A 21,386-nucleotide genomic window follows, 5' to 3' on the forward strand; every position below is an offset into this window, starting at 1 on the left:
ATTCTGTTGGAGAGGATGACCTAGGAGGGGAAAGCCACAGCAGCGAAAGCTGAAATGTTTAAAGGGAACTTCTTCACTCAGAGGGTGGTGAGAGTGTGGAATAAACTGCCAGCGCAAGTGGTGGGTGCAGGTTAGATTTCAACATTTAAGAGAAATTTGGATAGGTAATGGATGGGAGGGGTGTGGAATACTATGGTGAGGGTGTAGGTCGATGGACTAGGCAGATTAATGGTTTGGCACAGACTAGATGGGCCAAAGGGCCTGTTTCTGCATTGTAGTGTTCCATGAGTTTTTGACTCTAAAGTGAGGCTGCTCACCAAGTATATCACTGTATGGCAGCCTCAGAGTGTGAGCTGACAGAAACAGAACACCTACATTATTTACAGCCAACCATTAAGCTGATTTGCCTGATACTCACACTGCACATTTAACATCAGCACTTTGGTGGTCCGGTCCATCTGGTAATTCACCACACACGTCAGTGGCTGCCTGTGAGCCTCCCGCGAGGGAACCAACAGGAATTGGCTGGTCACCGTGCTGGTGCCATTTTGGTTTCGAAATTCTTTGATAACCGTCTCCCCACCGACCTTCGTCTCCCAGGTGATAACACCAGGTGGCTTCCCATTGGCTGATGTACACGTCGCTACCACAATCTTCCTGGGATGATCAGCTTTGGCAATGATGGTGTGCGGAGTCAGCTCAGCATCATTCACTGGTCTGGCTGCAGGAAAAATAGAAAATAATTAGCGAACATAGAACTGTACAGTACAGTATAGGCTCTTCAGCCCACAGTGTTGTGCTGACCTAGATAAACATACTGTACAATCGATCTATGCCGTCTTTCCAACACAGGCCATGACACACCATTTTTCTTATATCCATGTGCCAATCTAACAGACTATAAAGATCCCTATGGCCTCATAACATGTTATCATGTCTGAACACACCCATCCTCTTAAATATAAGGAAACTGTATTACCAATTTTACTGTGATTGGCACCCAGTCACAGAGCAAAAGGAACATTGTGGTACGGAGGGCACTCAAACACCAGATGCCATACCAAGTACATATTCCTTACAGAACAGATTGAAGTAAATCCAAGGTATAGCATAAACAGTTATAAAGTATTTCAAAGGCCCTTAGCAAGTCAGGAATAGAGTGACACACAAACTACTATAGAATTATTGCTGGACCCTAGAGCGAATATGGGGAATCCTTATTGGTTAAAGTGGTTAAAGTGTGGTGGGGGAGGCTGAGAGTGAAAAGAGAGAGAAGGTTGAGGTATGGCAGGGGGTGGGGGGTTGGAGAAGGAGAGAGGGTACATGGATGGGGTGGAATGACAGATGAGAGGAGAGGGAGAATATTCATATAACTGAAAGCTTGAGAAAAGGCAACAAAGAATTTGAGACAAAAAGTCGACAGAGGAGAGAAGGAATGACAGCTAATCAACCTTGTAAAGTCCTTGTCACAAATATCTAAAGTTGGGTAAGTTGTCAAACTGACATCGCTGGACACGGAGAATCACGCCTTCCAGCCAAAGTGTCTTGCTCATCAATTATGATCCCTGGGTACATTCTGTCCCACTGTCCAGGAAAAATGCCAGTGGCACCATGATAATATGGGCTGGAAGCCTAGTCCTGGGAGACCTGAATACTGATGCAAGACCCCAAGAAATCTCATGACATCAGAGATGAGCAAAGAAACCCCCTCCTGATGACCACTTTCAGTCAATGAACCAGGGTTCTTCCATGCTGAATAACAAACACCGGGAAAATGTTCAGAATCAAGGCTAGCTTGGTATCAACACTAATGACTGAACTGGCTGAGGGTCATGGTTGCTGGGTAGGATCTGCACCCAGGTCATAAAGCCCAATCCTGGAGGCAAAGCTACCCTCATCATCAACGTGCACTATTAAGAAATCCTTACTAATCTCAAATCAAAGGAATTCTAGGGGAAAACGCTCCAGTGGCTGGAGTTGCACTTTGTGAAAAGGAAGACACTATGGTTGTTGGAGACAGACCATCCCAATTCCACTTGCTTCTTAGAGCTGTGCCCTCGGCACAGGCACCATTAGCTGCTTCACCTGTGATCTCCCACCACAACAGGAGCAGCATGATTTGTATCATCTTCAACTCCAGGTGAAGAAACGGACCACGCCTGCATACAGCGAGGTCCACACAGCATTAAAGTGTGGGCTGATAAGGAGCAAATGACACTCACAAGTACTAACCTAAGTACGTTCTACAAGATGAAGTGCTACCTACCAGCTTTTGGAATTTAGTGGTAATCCCATCGCTGATCCCCAGAACAGCTATATTCAGGGAGGTATTGCTGACCAGAAGCTCAGCTAGAACAGCGACATACAGAAATACCGAGACCTTCAGGGCAGATGAGAAGTTGGGTACCTTGTGGTGATTGGCTCAGCATCTGACATCCCAGTGCCTTTCCACCATTGAAATGTACAAGTTGGCTACATGATGGACTACTCCCCTTCAGTCTGGAAGACTGAGCTCAAAACCAGCCAGAACAAAGTCCACTTGAGTGGCATACCTTCCACCAAGTTAAACACTCCTCTAAGCACTACGATCATACTCTAGCTCCCCTAAGTTCCAGGTACATAATGACCTGCAGTTACACATCTGGGTGATAACCAACACCTCCCAAATCAGCACAGCCAAGAACAAGGGTGCAAGTGTAGGGAAAGCCCACGACCTGCAGGTTCCCCTTCTAGTCATACATCTCGTTGACGACTGAGTGCAGTGCTATTCCTTCAACATCACTAAATCTGAATCCTTCAATTTTCCCTCAAGGGCATCATTAAGAGGGCCGAGGTCATTCAGAAGTGCCGCGCACCTCACTTGTCAATTTGGGATAGATATAAGTGCTGGCATTGTACATGCCAACCATATCCCTTAAATGAATCACACTTAGTGTACAATAGATGTGCCCCATAAATGCCACCTTAGTGGCAGAACCCTCCCAATGCAGGCAGCACAAGTGAGTCATACACATGTTGGAAATACAATGAAAGCCAGTCTGTATCTGCAAAGGGGGAGCAGATGGGATCTCTTCTGGCACGTAAAGGCATCCACCCAAAATTTCAACCCCAAGCAGGACAGTAACTCTGCCATAGTCAGTCTTACGCCTGGCTGTGAAAGGAGGGGGGTTGGGCATGGGGATAGCAACCCCATCTCATTAAAAACACAGAGCTACAGCTGCTGCCAGTAGTCTATGCCCCAACGAGGGTCACGGGCTTGGCAGGTTGGGGGGGCAGGAGCAGAAGGACAGGGAGTGGCAGAGAAATGTCTCTGCATTCTGCAATAGACACGTGGGGGAGACAGGAGCAGAGGGGTGATACACAGCATAGCAATGCAACAACAAAAATAAGGAGAGGCAAGGCAAACATTAGAAAATATGTGTGCAATAAGACAAACGTGAGAGTCCAGAGAGACCGAACTAATAAAAAATGAATTGTGTATTTGCATGAGTGCCCTATGCTGAAACAGAACTCATTATATTCTGTGTACTTCAGTGGTAACTGATCGGGGAGGGTTCAGAAAACAGCAAGTGAACTGAATGTTTCTTGTTGTAGAACACTGGATTATTTCTGACACTTGGTTAATTAATGGATCACATCACCTTAAATGATCATCAACTTGGGATTAACAATACAAATGGCTTGGATGTTGTGAAAAAGCTTTACGTTTATAGCTATGCCTCCTATAAATAAATGCTAAAATACAGCAGTCAATAATATTTTTAATAATGTATAGTGAAGGATGGACATTATCTGAGTCAAGTACATACGTACGCACGCACACACACACACACACACACACACACACACACACACACACACACAATTAGAAATGAAACCAATTTACCCCAGAGCTTCAGGAATTTTCCTCTGCAGTAAAATCAGGATTACTCCTGTTCCTCCACACACACAGTGTGGAGAAAGGGTCCACGGAGGATGGAGAGAGGGCAGAAGCGAAGAGTGAGGGCATATGGGGGTCCCAGATGGTGGGGTACAGAAAGCGGGAGGGGAAGAGACCATAACACATAGGAGCGGAATTAGGCCATTTGGCCCATCAAGTCAGCTCCACTATTCCATCAAGGCTGATTTACTATCCCTCTCAACCCCATTCACTTGCCTTCTCCCCATAACCTTTGACACCCTGACCAATCAAGAACCTATCAACATCCATTTTAAATAGACCCCAATGAGAAGTGGGTGCAAGGGAGACAGGACAGGGAGGAGAGGGGCACAGGGTCCAACTGCAGCAGAACAGGAAGATGACAATGAGAAAAGTTAACACTTGAAGATAAATCCACATTAATAGACTTTGTCATCTCATCCACTTTCTTTAAGGTATACACTGCTTTGATATCTGAGTTCTTGGGAGGTATCCATTGATACCAGGAGTAGTTGTGTCAAAGTGACACACCCTCTGAACATGTGGACAGCAGACAGTATTGCAAAATGGATATAACATGGAAAGACAGGAGCTTGTTCAATTCACTACCAAAAAATGACCAGAGAAACTGAACAGGTACATGGATAGGAAAGGTTTAGAGGGACATGGATCAAACACAAGCAAATGAGACCAGCTGGATGGGAACCTTGGTTGGCATGAGTGAGATGGGCTGAAGAGCTTGTTTCCATGTTGTGATGTCAGGAGCAGCAGCTCCAAACTAAATCCTTGTTTTGTTGGTTGATTGGTTGGTAATAAAGGCTAAAGAGTGATCTTGTAGTGGCATAAATGAAGGAGATTTTTAATAGAATGGACCTGGAAAGATTTTTCCCACTTGTGGGGAAGAGCAAGGCCAGAGGACATCACTGTAAAACAGTCACTGGGAAATCCAGCAAAATCTCCTTTACCCACACACTGGCAGGAGTGCAATACTCATTGTCACGACGACTGCTGGAAGCAAGCAGCAGTAGTGGAGTTAAGGGAAGGCTGGTTGAGCACAAGGAGCGAGAGAACACTGGACCAGATTTAGTTGAGGAAAGCCAGTAAAAGGATTTATAGGTAGCAGAAACACCAGCGTCAATTGTTTGGGCCAAACGGTGGTATATATCAACCCAACATAACCCAATGTGAAGGGCCCAGTAAATCGTCCCTGTGCCTTCCACGACAAACTAACTTTGGGGACGCAGCTTCCGTGGAAATGGCTCCTGTCCATTGCCAATTCTGGCTGTGGTTATAGTGGAAATGGATTCAGGGATTTAAATGACTGGCAGCCTCTGCACTTTCATTTCTGGCGCTAGACTGGTGATCAATACGAAGATAAACATAAACAGCACTCCCACAATATTACGCACCTCAATAGGATGAGTCTCTCCAATGGAACAACAGGCTGCCTCCAGTAATGAATAAAGACCATGTGACCCTGGTAGGAATATCTCATTTGCATTTTTAATTGAGCACATTTGAAAGAAAATCTCCAGGAGATGACGTACGTGAGCAGCACCAGGGAAAAGTTAGGAAGCCAAAAGATTCAACCCCCGAGCTACCCTACCCACATTGTAATGCAAAGCAAACGTTTTATGCCAACCAGCTCGCTAATGAAAGACTAAATGCGTCTCCATCCTCAAACTGCGAATGGGCGTTAGGACTGCAGAATTCCATGGGATCAAACGGAGCTTTGTTCTTGCCCACGCCACCAAAGTGATTTGCTGCTGTGCTTCAACCTGGAAAGTCCGCATATCTTTATTTTGCTAAATGTCAGATGCTGCTTAATAGCACAGGGCCCTCTGTCACATAGTGGTACAGACAGCTGTTGCCTTTCATTCGACTCCTACAGTTAAATAGATGACTGATGAACACATCAGAATGTGCAGCAGAGAAGCAGACCATCTGCCCACAAAGAACCAGGACTTGTATCTGCAGCAAAGCCCTGATATCAAACCAGCCCTGATGCAGAGTCCCGACCCAAAACATTGACGATTCTTTACCTCCCACAGATGCTACTCAACCTAAGTTTCTCCAGCAGATCTTTCATTGCAATCTACCTACAGTTAGTTGCAAGGCATGGTTTTTCATTCTAACCACAAAATTAAGATTGGCAAGTACAGACACGATATCCCAAAGTACAAAGTAATGCAATGGCTGTAGTTGCAATTCCATGGATAACATTAGCTAGAGGATACAGAAGATACAATGTATAGGACCCCACTCAGTAGCCACTTTATTAGGTATAACTGTTTGATAATGCAAAAAATCTAATCAGCCAATCGTGTGGCAGCAACTCAATGCATAAAAGCATGCAGACATGGCCAAGAGGTTCAGTTGTTGCTCAGACCAAAATCAGAATGGGGAAGAAGTGCGATCCAAGTGACTGACTGTGGACTGATTGTTGATGCCAGATGGGGTGGTTTGAGTATCTCAGAAACTGCTGATCTGGGATTTTCGTGCACAACAGTCTCCAGAGTTTACACAGAATGGTGTGAAAAACAAAAAAAAAATCCAGTGAGCAGCAGTTCTGTGAGCAAAAATGCCTTGTTAATGAGAGGGTGTAGGAGAATGGCCAGAGTAGTTCAAACTGACAGGAAGGTGGCAGTAACTCAAATAACCATGTGTTACGCAGTGGTGTGCAGAAGAACATTTCTAAATGAACAACACATCGAACCTTAAAGTGAATGGGCTGCAGCAGGTTCTAAGGGGTACCTAATAAAGCGGCCACTCAGTGTACATGCAAATACAAACACAGGCATCTCAGCTTGTGCTTAGAACCTGTGCGAGAGGAAGTACATGCACCATATTGCACAAAATTCATATAAAATCCCGGGGGTCAGCCAGTCCAGCATGTACGTGGCAGTACTTGAAGCAAAGTTGCTTAAATGCTTTTTGCTCAATCTGGTCAGCTTAGTAGAATGAGGTCAATGCAGTCATGGAGACTAACTGCAGCTTCATCCATCAAGGCTGGTAAACCAAATGAAAATAAGGATTTTAGTGCCCTGTTGCTTTCCCCATTGAGTTTAGTGTGAGAAGAAAACAGAGAGCAGTAATAGATCCTGACCCGCATAATGTTAGGAAGTGGAGGCACTTTTTGAATCTGAATGAATGTGGTGTGGCTCACATACAATTCACATGAAGCTACTCTCTGCACATCAGGCCGGTCAATGATCAACACTGTGAACTCTGAATACAAATGTGCTACATTTGGCTCATCCAGGGCCATTTCCAATCTACCCACGTAAATAGCTTCACAAAATGCATCCCTTAAGGAGGTCTTCAACTAACGGTCATGAAGTTCACAAAGGCCGGTATTGCCCAGTTACACCTGGCTAATTGGGAATCCAGTCGTGGCCAAGGACATTATGAATTAGCAAAAGATAAGAGATGGCAGTCATGTGACCTCATTATTCATGCAGAGTGCAACCAATGAACTTTAATCTGTTCTGTATGCTTGTTCATAAAATGGGAAAACAAATAGCCGAGAGCAAGAATGCTCTTCAATCATTAAGAGGCTTGCTCCCATGGTTACTGAATGGTGGCAGACGTATTTTAGAAACTAGTCATGGAATCCACATCACCATGGTGGGGAGGAGGGGCTCGCACAGGGGAGCCCAGAGTGAGGAGGAGAGGTGTTGGGGAAAATGAGAATGGGGGGAAAATGAGTTTGGGGGGAAAATGAGTTTGGGGGGCAAACAAGAGTGGAGAAGGGCAGATAAAGAGTCAAAAGATCAAGGAGGAAAGCCAGAGGAACTAGACAGAGAAAAAGAGGAAGCAAGTGGGCAAGGAGATCAGAGTGAGGTGGGATGGTGGAGTCAGTCATGGGGGCAAGAGTCTGATGACAGAAAAAAAGGATGGGGAGAGCAGGCTTTGGGTGCAGTGGCAAGAGCAGTGAGAGAGCAGGGTGGCGGAGAGAGGCAGAACAGAAAGAGACCAAAACAGTTCACGGGGTGGCTTTGGGGGAAATGATTAGTGAGTAGAGTATAGACTCACCCAAGACTGAAACCAAACCACCAGGACTATGAAGCGAGCTTTAAGCAGAACACATCAATTGATCATTAAAGAGGATGAGGCAACATTAATGACCAAGTTGCACGGACTGAAACCCAACTTTACCCCATTAGTATTATAGTTTGTACATTCACTACAAAATCCACAACGTGCAAGACACACAGGACACTGGTTCCATGGAGGAATTCTGGAAGGTGGGCTGATTAATCTTCCTAATCTTTAAGCAGGGGTAGTTCCACAGGGAACATGGCAGATAGCATCTGTGTAACATGGTCACAGTAACAATATTCACAGACTAGCTCCAAACTCTGAAGATATTAGAGAAAAGAGGACACATAGTTTAAGATTACAAGACCAAATATACCCTTGAGGACATCACATGCAAAGCATCTCCTACTGAAGATGAAAGATATCAATCTTGATCTCCCACTTGGTGAACTGCCTCTCTCACTTTCCACCTCCGATGTTTGTGCCACCCTGAACAGGGTGAATGTACAGAAGGCAGCTGGTCCGGATGGAATATCTGGCTGTGTGCTCAGAGTCTGTGCAGGGCAGTTGGCCGAGGTCTTCACGGACATTTTCAATCTGTCCCTGGCCCAGGCAGTTGTCCCCACAAGCTTCAAGATCGCCACCATCGTGCCAGTGCTGAAGCATTCCACTGCCACGGGCCTGAATGACTTCCGTCCCATTGCACTCACCCCCATCATTGCAAAGTGCTTTGAGAGACTGGTTCTATCACATCTGAAATCCTGTCTGCCCTCTACCCTGGACCCCCATCAATTTGCCTATGGCACCAACAGCTCAACAGAGGATGCCATCTCCAAGGCACTTCACTCTGCCCTGACCCACCTGGACAGCCCCAACTCTTGTGTCAGAATGCTGTTCATTGACTTTCGTTCGGCATTCAATACTGTGATCCCCTCCGAGCTGATCGCCAAACTTCAGCAGCTTGGTATCAGTTCATCCGTCTGCAACTGGACCTTGGACTTTCTGACTAACAGACCCCAATCAGTTAAGTTAAACAACCTCTCCTCCTCCACTCTCACCCCAAACACCAACATGCCTCAAGGCTGTGTGCTGAGCCCTCTTCTGTACTCCCTTTTCACCTTTGACTGCGTTCCTGTACATGGTTCTAACTCCATAATCAAGTTCGCAGACAACACCACGGTGGTTGGTCTGATCAGGGGGGATGACGAGATGGCCTACAGGGATGAGGTCCAGCACCTGGTCATGTGGTGTGCCGACAGCAATCCGGCCCTTAACACCCAGAAGACCAAGGAGATCATTGTGGACTTCAGGCATGCCAGGAGTCACACTCACGTCCCCATCTACATCAACGGAGCTGTAGTGGAGCGTGTATCAAGCTTCAAATTCCTTGGTGTCCACATTTCTGATGATCTCACCTGGTCCCTGAACTCCTCCATCCTGATCAAAAAGGCACAACAGCGCCATTATTTCCTGCGGAGCATCAAGAAAGCTCACCTCTGTCCCAGGATACTGACGGACTTTTACTGCTGTACCATTGAGAGCATATGGCAATTGTCCCGTATCGGACCGCAAAGCACTCCAGCGTGTGGTGAAAACTGCCCGGCGGATTATCAGCACCCAATTGCCCACTATTGAGAACATCTACCATAAACGCTGCCTGGGCAGGGCAAAAAGCATTATCAAGGATGCATCTCACCCTAACCATGGACTTTTTATTCTCCTCCCATCCAGTAGGCGCTACAGGAGCCTCCGCTCCCGCACCAGCAGGCAAAGGAAGAGCATCTTCTCTGAGGCTGTGACCCTGCTGAACCTCTCATCACAGCGCTAAGCAGTATTGCATCCATGTTGTACTGTCTCAGTACTTTCATATTTGTGTGCTGTAGCACTTACTTTTTATCCACAGTTATTTTGTAAATAACCCTATTCTTTGTATTTCTGGTCAGATGCTAACTGCATTTCATTGGCTTTGTATCTGTACTCGGCACAACGACAATAAAGTTGAATCTAATCTAATATCAAGATCGATATGAAAGATGTGCTGGCATTGGAGAGGGTCTAGAGGAGGTTCACAGGGATGATTCCAGGAATGAAAGGGTTATCTTACGAGGAACATTTGATTTCTCTGGGTCTGTACTTGCTGGAATTCAGAAGGATGAGGTGGGATCTCATTGAACCCTTTCGAATGTTGAAAGGCCTAGACAGAGTAGATGTGGAAAGGATGTCTCCCATGGTGGGAGAGTCTAGGACAAGAGGGCACAGCCTCAGGATAGAGGGGTGCCCTTTCAAAACAGAGATGTGGAGAAATTTCTTTAGCCAAAGGGTGGTAAATTTGTGGAATTTGTTGCCACATGCAGCTGTGGAGGCCCGGTTGTCGGGTGTACTTAAGGCAGAAATTGATAGGTTCCTGATTGGACATGGCATCAAAGGTTACAGGGAGAAGGCCAGGAACTGGGTTGAGGAGGAGATAGAAAAAAATGGATCAGCCATGATGAAATGGCAGAGCAGACTCGATGGGCCAGATGGCCTAATTCTGCTCCTATGTCTTATGGTCCTATAAATGGCAGAACAATAAATGGATGCTCCTTGTCTGGGAGCGATAGTACCTGGGCTATGGGCTGCCGGCGATGGTGGTGGAGGTGGATACAATAGGGTCTTTCAAGAGACTCCTGGACAAGTACATGGAGCTCAGAAAAACAGAAGGCTATGGGTAACCCTAGGTAATTTCTAAGGTAAGGCCATGTTCGGCACAGCTTTGTGGGCTGAAGGGCCTGTATTGTGCTGTAGGTTTTCTACGTTTCTATGTAACTGAATCAGCCTGCTCCTGAGTAAAGCAAAGTGAGGAACCTTGCTTAATGAACGCAGCAGGTCAGGCAGCATCTCTGGCAAGAGGTACAGTCGACGTTTCGGGCCAAGACCCTTCATCAGGACTAATGAAGTCCTGGTGAAGGGTCTCAGCCCAAAACATCGACTGTACCTCTTCCTAGAGATGCTGCCTGGCTTGCTGCGTTCACCAGCAACTTTGATGTGTGTTGCTTGAATTTCCAGCATCTGCAGAATTCCTCGTGTTAACCTTGCTTATTGACAGGATTTCAGAGACTCCAAATTTCTAAGTGTTTCTTCTGGATAATGGTTCTTTCACTGAGCAAAGCCTGCTTGAAGAAATGCAACATCCCATCTCCTTCCAGGAATCTCTGGCTCATTACCACTCATGGCGGACGGGAGACACTGTTGTGTTTTTGATAACCTCACAGCCATACATCGGGCACATAGAAGGCCTGTGTAACTGAAAGGAGTGGACCACCCACCCTGTTAGGCATCTCCTGTCCCACCAGGAGAAAACCAATGTGGGAACTATTGCCTTATCAGGCATTTCATAATGCAGAATCCAGAGCGGAAGCAAGCCATCCTTGTCACAGAGGCCTGTCTAAGATGATGGTAATCAAACGTAAGATGACAAGCATTCTTAACATTTGTGAAATATCCTCCCAGTATGATAAGATCAGCTGAAGAATAATTGTAATGGCTGATGAAATTACAGTTATCTAGCTTTGCTTGCTGATTACTCTCCAGCTACAGGCAGTTAGGCCATTAGCAAGCTCCTCTGTGATATTTACGGCACTGCCCTGATTCACTTCAGCTGGAAGTGTTTGTGAAAGGCTCCCAACTGATGGAAGGTGCAAGCATTAAATGGCTACAGGTGTAACAATGCTCGGCCTACACAAGTGCCATGTATTTCTTTCCTGAATTATTGCAACATTGGGAGATATGGTGTTGGAAGAACAACTGTCTTGTTTTATATTAAGAGCGAACAATTAAATGTTATGCTATTTTCAAACATCTAAGTCTGACATTTTTTCATGAGTTACTGAATCGAGTTCCGATCACTGCACAGAGCTAATTAGCAAAACAAGCTCCTAATAACATAATTTTCACATATCATCATGACTTCAAGCTTAAAGTAGCTATGCTCAGTGACATCAAGAAGCTATAGCCAGGGTGGATCAACATATACGTTGAGTATCCCTTATCCGAAAACACTTCGGGCTGGAAGTGTTTCAGATTTTGGAATATTTGAATCTATACAATGAGATACCTTGGGAATAGGAACCAAAGTCTAAACACAAAATCCATTTACATTACGTATATAGTTTACATACAGCTGGTATGAAGCTCACGGAGTGAACAGTCTGTAGTTGGAGCACAGTCTGATGTGATGGAGCTGGGTCCTCCAGACTGTCAGAGCTAAATGACTGCCTCTATTATTGGTTTTATATTTGCCATCGATTCCAAACAACCACCTATTCCACAGCAATTATAACCGGGGGTGAGTGAGTAGTTTTCTGTTCAATTTTTGAAATAATTTTGTACATAAAATATTTACCTTCAATTTTTAGTTCATTGTAACAGAACTTTGCTTGCTCCATGATCAGCATACCGTTAAGCAGTTCACTCTGATGCTAACGAATCCACTCTTTCCGTACACAATCAAGATCTTAATTTTTCATGTTATGCAGTGTTTTTCTGTTCTTCATTAACTTCTGTTCATTACATACTGTATGTGAGGTCACTCCTCAGAACTGTCTGTGGTGCGCATTCACCTGTGTATCACCAGGGAACCTTGTGGAATTTCCCACTTGTGTCATTATGTCAGCACAAAAAAATTTTGGATTTCAGAGGCTTTCGGACTTTGGAATTTTGGATAAAGGGTGCTCCACTTGTATTTGTGGTTTCATTGACATTCATTTGTAAGTGTGCACACATGTAGATTACAGAAGCTCAATCTTAATACTTAGAGATTCAGCTTCTGTAGACCGTGTGTGTGCACATTTGCAAATGAACGTGATTCTAGTAACACATTTACTTCTGTTGGGATGGGAGATCAAAATGGCTGTGAACATTTCGATTGAACCAATGGTAAACTTATATCATCTCTCACCTTCTCTGAGAGTTAACTATGTTAGCGTGAAACGAAAGCCACAAATAGGCCCAGATCAGGCAAAGAGGTTTTCCTTTCTTAAAGGACACACACAGTTGGTATCACATCATCAGATTGTGGCCACTTTTATTGATTCAAGCTATCTATATATAAAAAGAGGCCAACATAAGTTTTCAATTTACTAGGGTGAGATGACACATCAGCTTAAACTGGTCTGATTGTCTAAATGCACTCTAGAAATTACTGGCCAACACAGAATTAACATTTCCCTGATTGATACAACCACTTACCGAAAACAGTGAGGTTAACTTGGCTCTCTCGGTTTCCTGTTGGGAAGGTTGCAAACTCACAGATGTAGACTCCTTCATCCATCAGTTCTAACCTGGACAGCTCGATTGTGGCATCATTTAGAGACCGATTTTGGAAAGATACTCTATCTTGGTACGGTGGCAGGACAGAGACCCCCATAGATGGGTGGAAAATGGCAATGTTTTGCTTGGACCCATTGGTTGCCTTTTGCCATGTGACTTGAGTGATTTTGATTTTGGGATCGTTGTTTACGAAAGTGCATTGCAAAACCACACTGGTGCCAATAAATCCAGACAAGCTGTCATCCACCGTCACCGTCTGCGCCTGAAAAACTACAACAACATTTGCTTGTTAGAAGTTCGTCAGAATTTTGGTGCAAACAACCTAATCTACATTGTTGTTCATATAATTGCACTGCACACACAGAGAAAGGGGCTGCATTTCTTTAGAACTTGGAGTCCCCAAGTACTTTACAGCCAGAGAATTACAAAGGAATGTAGTCCTCTTGGTCTCTTTGTACCGCCAATGCTGTACAATGAAACCGTACAATGCTGGGTTGAAATGTTGACCATTTTTTCCCCCTCCATAGATGCTGCCTGACCTGCTCAGTTCCTCTTGCATTGTGTGTACACAAAGTGACATCTATGCAGGCGGGCAGCTTCAACCCAAGAACAGCCGTATTACCCTCACTGATGTCACAGAGGATTAAGACACTCAGCCACAAAAGACATCCACCCTCTAATGGTTTACCTTAACCTGAGAGTACTGCTTAGTGTATCAAGCTCCAATTAAATTTGGCGACGATTAAGGAATTCAAACAACATCAGGGCCGCGGTGATAGAATACTTGAGAAGGAGGGGAGGGCAAGAGGGAGGATGAGAGCTGACTATGGAAAAGGCGCTGCTTAGAAAAGAGCATACCAGCTATTTCTTTCACAGCAAGATGCTTGTCAAGCTAAATTCCTCAAGTAACAATACAAGTGCTGCTTTACATAATGCACAGTGCTCGGTCCAGGGAACTAATTTCCATTCGTGTGGATAAACACCAGTTTCTAGAAAACAACATAATTGATGACGAGAATGAGCTTCTGTGGCATTCACACAATCACTAACAACACCAAATGCTTGGACTTTGCTTACTCACAACCCCTAGCTGAATTCATTCAGCTGTACCTTTCCATTTGCCGAATATTTATTCAAGGGGGTCTATATCATATGAAATATTACATCTCAATGCCATGCTGCCAATCAAATGTAGCCACACTTGCTTAACCGGCATACTGAACATCTGCCAAATTTCACTGTTCCCATGGACAAGTAACAACCGACGTAGTGACCTAGATATCAAACCAAACTGGGAAGCACACAGTGCGAATCACAACTCTCCATTAAGTTACAGTAAACACACACTATTCACACTTGTTGCTTTTCTATTAGTGAGGTCTCTTCATGAGAATACAAACAATTCCAGACACCAAGATTCTGTATTTAGAGGTCATGTATTAAGAGCAGGATTGCTCTATGAAATTCAACACTTTTTCCTCAACTGTAGCAAGCCTCTTGGGACTCCTCACATTAATGATCCACCAACCTGTTTTGGAATCTAGTAACGAATACTCACAGCAACAGCACAACATTAAACCTTTCTTGGAGCTTGTGGTCATTCTGCAGGTAATTTCTGCTACATTTTCTGCCTTAGAGTTATCTGGTTACCATGTCCAGTGGGAACCCTTCACAGTGACAGGCCAAAACCGCTGAAAACAGACTAAACTAATTACAAAGCAGATGTCAGTTCTCCAGAACTTTCATAGGTGGGAATGGGCCTACAGATGGGCCCAACTGGAAAACCCACACCATGGGTGCTCCTCTGAATGTGACCAAGCTAACTGTGCCAATATAACCACTGGATACTCAGTGATCAGATACTCCGGGCACTGACTGATCTGCCAGCAGCCCCCTGAATCCAAGGGAATCTCAGAGAGCATAAACGAGGCATCTCAACCCTCCACTCTTTCTCTGTAGTGATCCTGCCTCCACTGTCAGTAGAATTGCAATCCATTCCTGTAAGGAATCCGCCTCCACTGTCAATAGGGCTGCAATCTGTCTCCCGTAATCAACCCGCCTTCATTATCAGTGGGACTGCATTCTGTCTCCTTTAGTGAGACTGCTTCCATTGTTAATGGAACAGCAATCTGTCTCCTGTAAGGAACACGCCTTCTCTGTCAGTGGGACTGTTATATGCCTTTCGGTTACACGTCTCATTGTGTTTATGGGTTTTTTTATTTTGCTGTCGACTGGCCTTTGAACTGTTCTATTGCTCACTGATGCCATCCTTTATGTTTTTTAGAATACCATCTCTGGACACAGGCCATAACTTCATCCACTGTAGTCCCTTATTAACTTGGAGCACAATAATAATTATGCACAACCGCATCCTCTCACAATCCTTTATGACAAGGAGGACACTCACTGTTGAGTGACCCAAACAAGGTCATTGCAAAAAAGATGAGGCAGAATTTCACCAGAGGGCTGATCAAAATTCAGCTTGCACTCACTGATGGAGGGCCTCAGTGAGTCGGGCAGCATCTGGACCATTTGAAACGCTACTGCTCATTTCCATTCAAAGATAGCGCCTGACTCGCCGAGCTCCTCCAGATTGTTGAATGCTGCTTCAGACTCCAGCATCTGCAGTCTCCTGTGTCGCCATTTCACTGATCATTTGCTGATTTTCCCCACACCTCAGACAGGACATGGGCAAGAACAGCAACCATCGGCCATAGCCCTGATCTACAATGAAAGCTTTAACCAGTAATTGCTGCTTCAGACCGTTCCCTGGAAAGAATGAAGCATCTTACTTGCAATCAGAACGCCACCTCATTAATACAGAAAGTAATCCAAGGAAGGACTTGGCACCCATTTCATTCCAGCCATAATGAAAAAGAAGATGACTTCCCAGAGCTCTGTTTTGTCAAATTAGTCTCCATGTTCCAAGGAGTATTGAATGTATGCAATTTTGCATGCCGTGTGGCCTTTACAGTAAATCACTCAAATTAAACCGTACATCTTCAGCTGTCATGCACGCACTATTTCAACATATCACAGCTGGACATGGAGATTATCCGCGTGGAGTAGGGCAAAAGATGCACCCGAAGGCCCCACTCCTCCTCCAGCTTCCCACAAAACTTTCACATCTCCACAGCGATAACACTGCTTATTCCAGCGCATGTTATTTGTGTGAAGCAGATAAGTATAGGAATCATTTTTGCCCTGAAAGCAGAGGGCAATTTCAGCTCCTCAGCAGTTTCAGTAGACTGATTCTGAAACTATTACACTACCAAAGAAAAATGGTCTTTGCTGAGAGGATATAACATGCACTACTTCAGAAAAAAGTGCCCACAAGGGACTTTCTATATTACAGTGCCTTGGAGCAGATGATGGCATGCATTTGTGTATCTGTGGACGGCTTCATCCAGCTGGGATGTCTGCTCCTTTAGGGTCAGGTTCATGCAGTCCTGTGCTACAGGTCTCAGAAATTAGAAGGGTGGAATCATTTGTATTTAATAGCCAACCGGTACCAGCACCAACAAACAACGCTCCTCAGCAATGCACAAAATGCTGGAGGAACTCAGCTGATCAGGCAGGATCTATGGAGGGAAATGAGCAGTCAACACTTGGGGTTGAAATTGTTCCTCTGTACTGAAAGAGGAAGGGAGAGATGGCCAGTATGAAAAGGTGACAGGAAGGGCTCCATCCTTAAACAATGACTGCCCATTTCACTCCACAGATGCTAAGATCCTCCAGATTCCAGCATCCATAGCCTTTTGTACCACTAAACTCTTGTTTGTAGAATATCCGCCAGTTAATCAAACCATCCAAATTATGAATCTAAAGGAAAATGAGATTATAATGTTCCTGGGAATGACTGAGGTTGCAAAATCACAAATAATTAGCCAGTGTTTTCAACTGTGTAGAATCAGTTAAAATACTTTATCAGGCGTTGGAGTACTTTTCTCCCTCAACTTGCTGGTGAAGTTTCTGTTTTAGATAATACATGAGCATTGAAACAAACATCCTCAGGGTGGTCCTGGGAATCAGAGATGCTGCTGGAAATGCAATTAGTGTCTTAGCCGGAGAGTAAATGTGACGTCCATGGGTCAGTCACATCTGCGCCCAGTAATACAATTACAGCTAGATATTTGCTTGAGTTGAAAAAAATGCCTAAGGTTCCAAACTTCAATAACTTCAACTGACACTGATGCACTTCTCTCTAATCCCAGCCACCTCCTGCCACCGCCTGAAATAGGTTTTGTTTTCTCTCTCCCAATCCCCCACTGCCACTCCTCAGCCCCTGCCTCTGTTCCTTTCCCAATGCCTGCAAGAGGCTTTTGGTAATTCCTTTTTAAGGTTAATAAGGCTGCTATTTACTCTACTCAATCTTTGCCTTTTAAATTATTCAGAACAACAAATTATTTATGCACTAGAAGACATTACAGGCTGAGGCTGAAAACCACTGTCAGGTCCAAAATATTGACAGACAGAAAGTTGCTCACCACTACGTCCTTGCTTCTGGTTCAAACACAGGCTCTCCATGAGACATGTAGAACACTCTGAATGACTATAAAATGACCTACTATTGAGAACCCTATTATATACCTCATGAAGGGTCATCCACTTGAAATATTAAATCTCTGCATCCATTTTTGCAAAGGCTTCGTGCTTATGGCATTGTTTTTTAAAATCCCTTTCAAAGCATTGTTGTGAAGACCCAGCTCATAATTTGATCGCTTTTAGGGGAAATAAAACTTCAAGAAATGCTGGCCTGCACAACAGAGTTTGGATCTGAGCTTGAAGTGCATCCTGATTGCGTCCACTCCATGATAATGGGACAACACAGGCTGGGGTTGCAGATCCAAAGCAGTGTAACAATCTTAGGATTGGAATCATGCTTACTGTCATCGGCATATGCTGTGAAAATTGTTGCTTTGCGGCAGCAGTACAAAGCAATACATGAAAATTAATATAAGTTACAATAAGAAATATTTTTAAGTATATAAGCCATGCAAAGAGAGAGCGAAAAGTGAGATGGTTTTCATGGCCCATTCAGAAATCTGAAGGCGGAGGGGAAGAAGCCGTTCCTAAAAAGATGAGTGTGTATCTTCAGACTCCTGTACCACCTCCTCGATGGCAATTAATAAGGTGGGCATGTCCCGGGTAGTGAGGGTCTTCATGATCGATGCTGTCCTTCTTGAGTCATTACCTTTTGAAGATTTCCTTGCCAATAGTTTCACCTTTAATTTTAAGACTCAAATTCGGAGAAGCAGTACATTCAATACTAACTCAAGGAAACTATCAGAAGCCTTTGTGGGAAAAGATTCAGGCCTGAAGCACAATAATTGGTAAGAATTATTTTTATGCTGCCATAATATTTTGAGGGGGGCTGTCAAGGTCAATGACAAAAGGAATCTCACTCATGCAAGGCTAGCATAAGTCATGCATTTCTCATAATGGCTTGAAACAAATCTTTTGCTAGACCTTTCACACTAGTCTTCATGCTACCATAGCCCGTGGGTAACTCGCTGAGGAACTCAGAACCAGTCATGGTCTCAGGATAAAGGGACTTGACTGGCTGTAGACATTGCTATATTTATGCTCTATTCTTGGTTGGTGTGGCTGTAACGAAACCCAATTTCCCTCCGGATCAATAAAGTATATCTATCTATCTATCTGTCTTTGAAAATATTCAAGATTGGGAAAACTAAAGGAATCACAGAATACAGGAATAGGCTGGGGAAGTGAGTTTGAGGCAAGTGATTCAAGTGGCATTTTGTCCATTATGACATTAACTCCTTTTAAAAGCAACTAACTTCATTTATTTATTATTTAGAAATACAAGTTGAGCATCTGTTATCCAAAATTCCAAAATCTGAAATTTGTTTGAGTGCTGACACAATGTCACAACTGGAAAATTCCACAAGGCACTGGGAAGGTTCCCAGGCAGTGTGCAGATGTCTGCACACCACAGACAGTTCTGAAAAGTGACCTCTGAACAGAAGCTAGTGAAAAACGAAGATCTCTATTGTGTATTGAAGGGGTGGATTCATCAGCGGAGCAAACTTATGCTGCTTAACAGCATGCCGATCATGATGAATAAAAACTGAAGGTAATTGTGAATACTCAGCAGGCTTTTGCAGAAATTCAAGAAAAGGCACGGCATTAAATTTTTAAAGATTTGTGGTGATAACGCATCTGCTGATCACGAAGCAGCAGAGAAATGCATTAATGAGTTTGCCAAGATCATCACTGATGAAAATCTAACACGCTGAATGGCTGTATCAGTTGCTTGTTCGTCCATCATTGACGTCGATGAGGACCTTGACACCATAATGATGGTGTCAAGGCTAGCGCTTGATTTAGATTTAAGTGAGGGAGAGTTGCGCAGCGTCAGCCTCACTCTCTCTTCCCAATTCCCATCTGGGTCCAGGGGCAAGACAGAGTCGAGACGGCTGGAGATGGGACAAGGCGCAGTGGATGACCAGGACGTCTTCTGTGTCTTGTCCTGCTCTACACGTTCCACGACGCTTGCAGAGACCGCCTTCTTGACCGTTGGACCTTCCATTGGTCTCGTCCGCTCAATCTGCCGGAGTCTGTCTTCACATGCTGGGATAGACAACTCCCTATGTTACCGAGGGTTTGAGACCCGTCGGCTACCCTCACCTGGTTTAGCCGGCTTGTTGAAGCCATTGCCCGGGGTGTGGCCGCTGTCACATGCAAACAGCTACGGGGAGCCACAGGTGAGAGCTGAGTGCCAGATGGGGACCAAAGGTGGACTAACCGCCCTGAAAAGGACGCAACATGTTCCCCCACCAGAGGTGCTACCCCTCCCTGACACCCCATACACGTGTATCAGTACACGTGTGATGAACAAGTGTAAGGCAAAGACTGCTTACCGGTGGCACATAAATTCAGAGTTGTGAATGACAGTGATTCCAAACAGCCACTGACTGTCCACCAGGGCAGTCAAGGTAGTGATAGCTTATCTTCCTGATAGTTCAATATGCACGTTATTGTTTCATACATAAAATGATTAAAATATCATATAAAATTACCTTCAGGATATATGTACGTTTGTATAAGCTGTATATTTAATGTAAGTAGACTTGGACACCATCCCCAAGCTATCTCATTATATAGATGCAAATATTCCAAAATCCGAACAAAATATGAAACACTTTCAGTCCAAAGCATTTCAGAGAAGGGGTACTCAACCTGTAATAGGCTCTTCCGATGAAATAAGCTTCCACTACCCAACTATATACATGTGACAAATTAACTTTCTAACCCTCATGTCTTTGGAATGTGGGAGGAGTGGATAATGGCTATGGTCACCCGGTTTTGAAATAGTCTCTTCAGCCTAACTTACTCACATCAACATGTCTATCTGAGCTAGTCCCATTTCCCGCTAAACCTTTTCTATCCATGTATAGAACCAAATGTCTTCTTAATGCAGTAGTTGTACCTGCCCCCGTCATTTCATCTGGTTGCTCTTCCATAAACCCACCATCCTGTGTGTGAAGAGTTAGGGGGGAAACCAGAGATACACCATCAACATTGGCCTTGCCAGCAATGACCAAAGTCCAAAGAAATTATTTCTTGTACAATGCAGTACATGCAAAGGATGCAGTTGATTGCAACATTCACTCTGTTTCTCCCCTTTACTCTCTCCCATTTAAAACCTCCACATCTACTCTGGTGGGGATTAGCTCTCAGCAAATAATTGTACAAGAGTGTCAAATGTTGCTCTGTTTACAAGCTTACCTCGTTGATAAAGAAACTCCTGTACAACAATGCTTTTCATCAGCTCAGCAAACACATCTCAGCCGCCCCCACCAATCCAGACCACTTCCACAATACTCTGTTTTCTAACCTTGACCGTAAGAATTGCCACACAGGGTATCAACTGATCTGCTTCCTAGAGCTGAACCCCCAAAGAAATGGCAGCAACAGCAGCCGGCACTACAGGCAGCGAGCGCCAAAGTCATTTTCAGAAGCTAAAGCTGGCTAATTGGAAAAGGTTTGGATGCCAAGCACTGGTTGGATAAGATAAGCAGATGCGGCTTTTGCAAATTGCACTGCAGGAAGATGCCCAGGGGTTTAGAAAAAGATTTCCTAATTCTGATCCACT

General features: G+C 44.4%; 1 protein-coding gene across 6 annotated transcripts in view; it reads right to left on the reverse strand.

Moving 5' to 3' along the window:
• nectin1b (nectin cell adhesion molecule 1b) overlaps window positions 1-21,386 on the reverse strand; it is a 544,761-nt gene that overhangs the window by 387,394 nt on the left and 135,981 nt on the right. For all 6 annotated transcript variants that reach the window (XM_063038123.1, XM_063038120.1, XM_063038124.1 and 3 more), the window contains exons 2-3: window positions 13,187-13,537; window positions 419-721 (exon numbers count right to left, since the gene is read on the reverse strand). In XM_063038123.1, coding sequence (XP_062894193.1) covers window positions 419-721; window positions 13,187-13,537 — 654 coding nt within the window. The remainder of the gene's footprint in view (window positions 1-418; window positions 722-13,186; window positions 13,538-21,386) is intronic.

Source organism: Mobula hypostoma, chromosome X2 (assembly GCF_963921235.1).
Source record: "Mobula hypostoma chromosome X2, sMobHyp1.1, whole genome shotgun sequence".
Taxonomy (NCBI): domain Eukaryota; kingdom Metazoa; phylum Chordata; class Chondrichthyes; order Myliobatiformes; family Myliobatidae; genus Mobula; species Mobula hypostoma.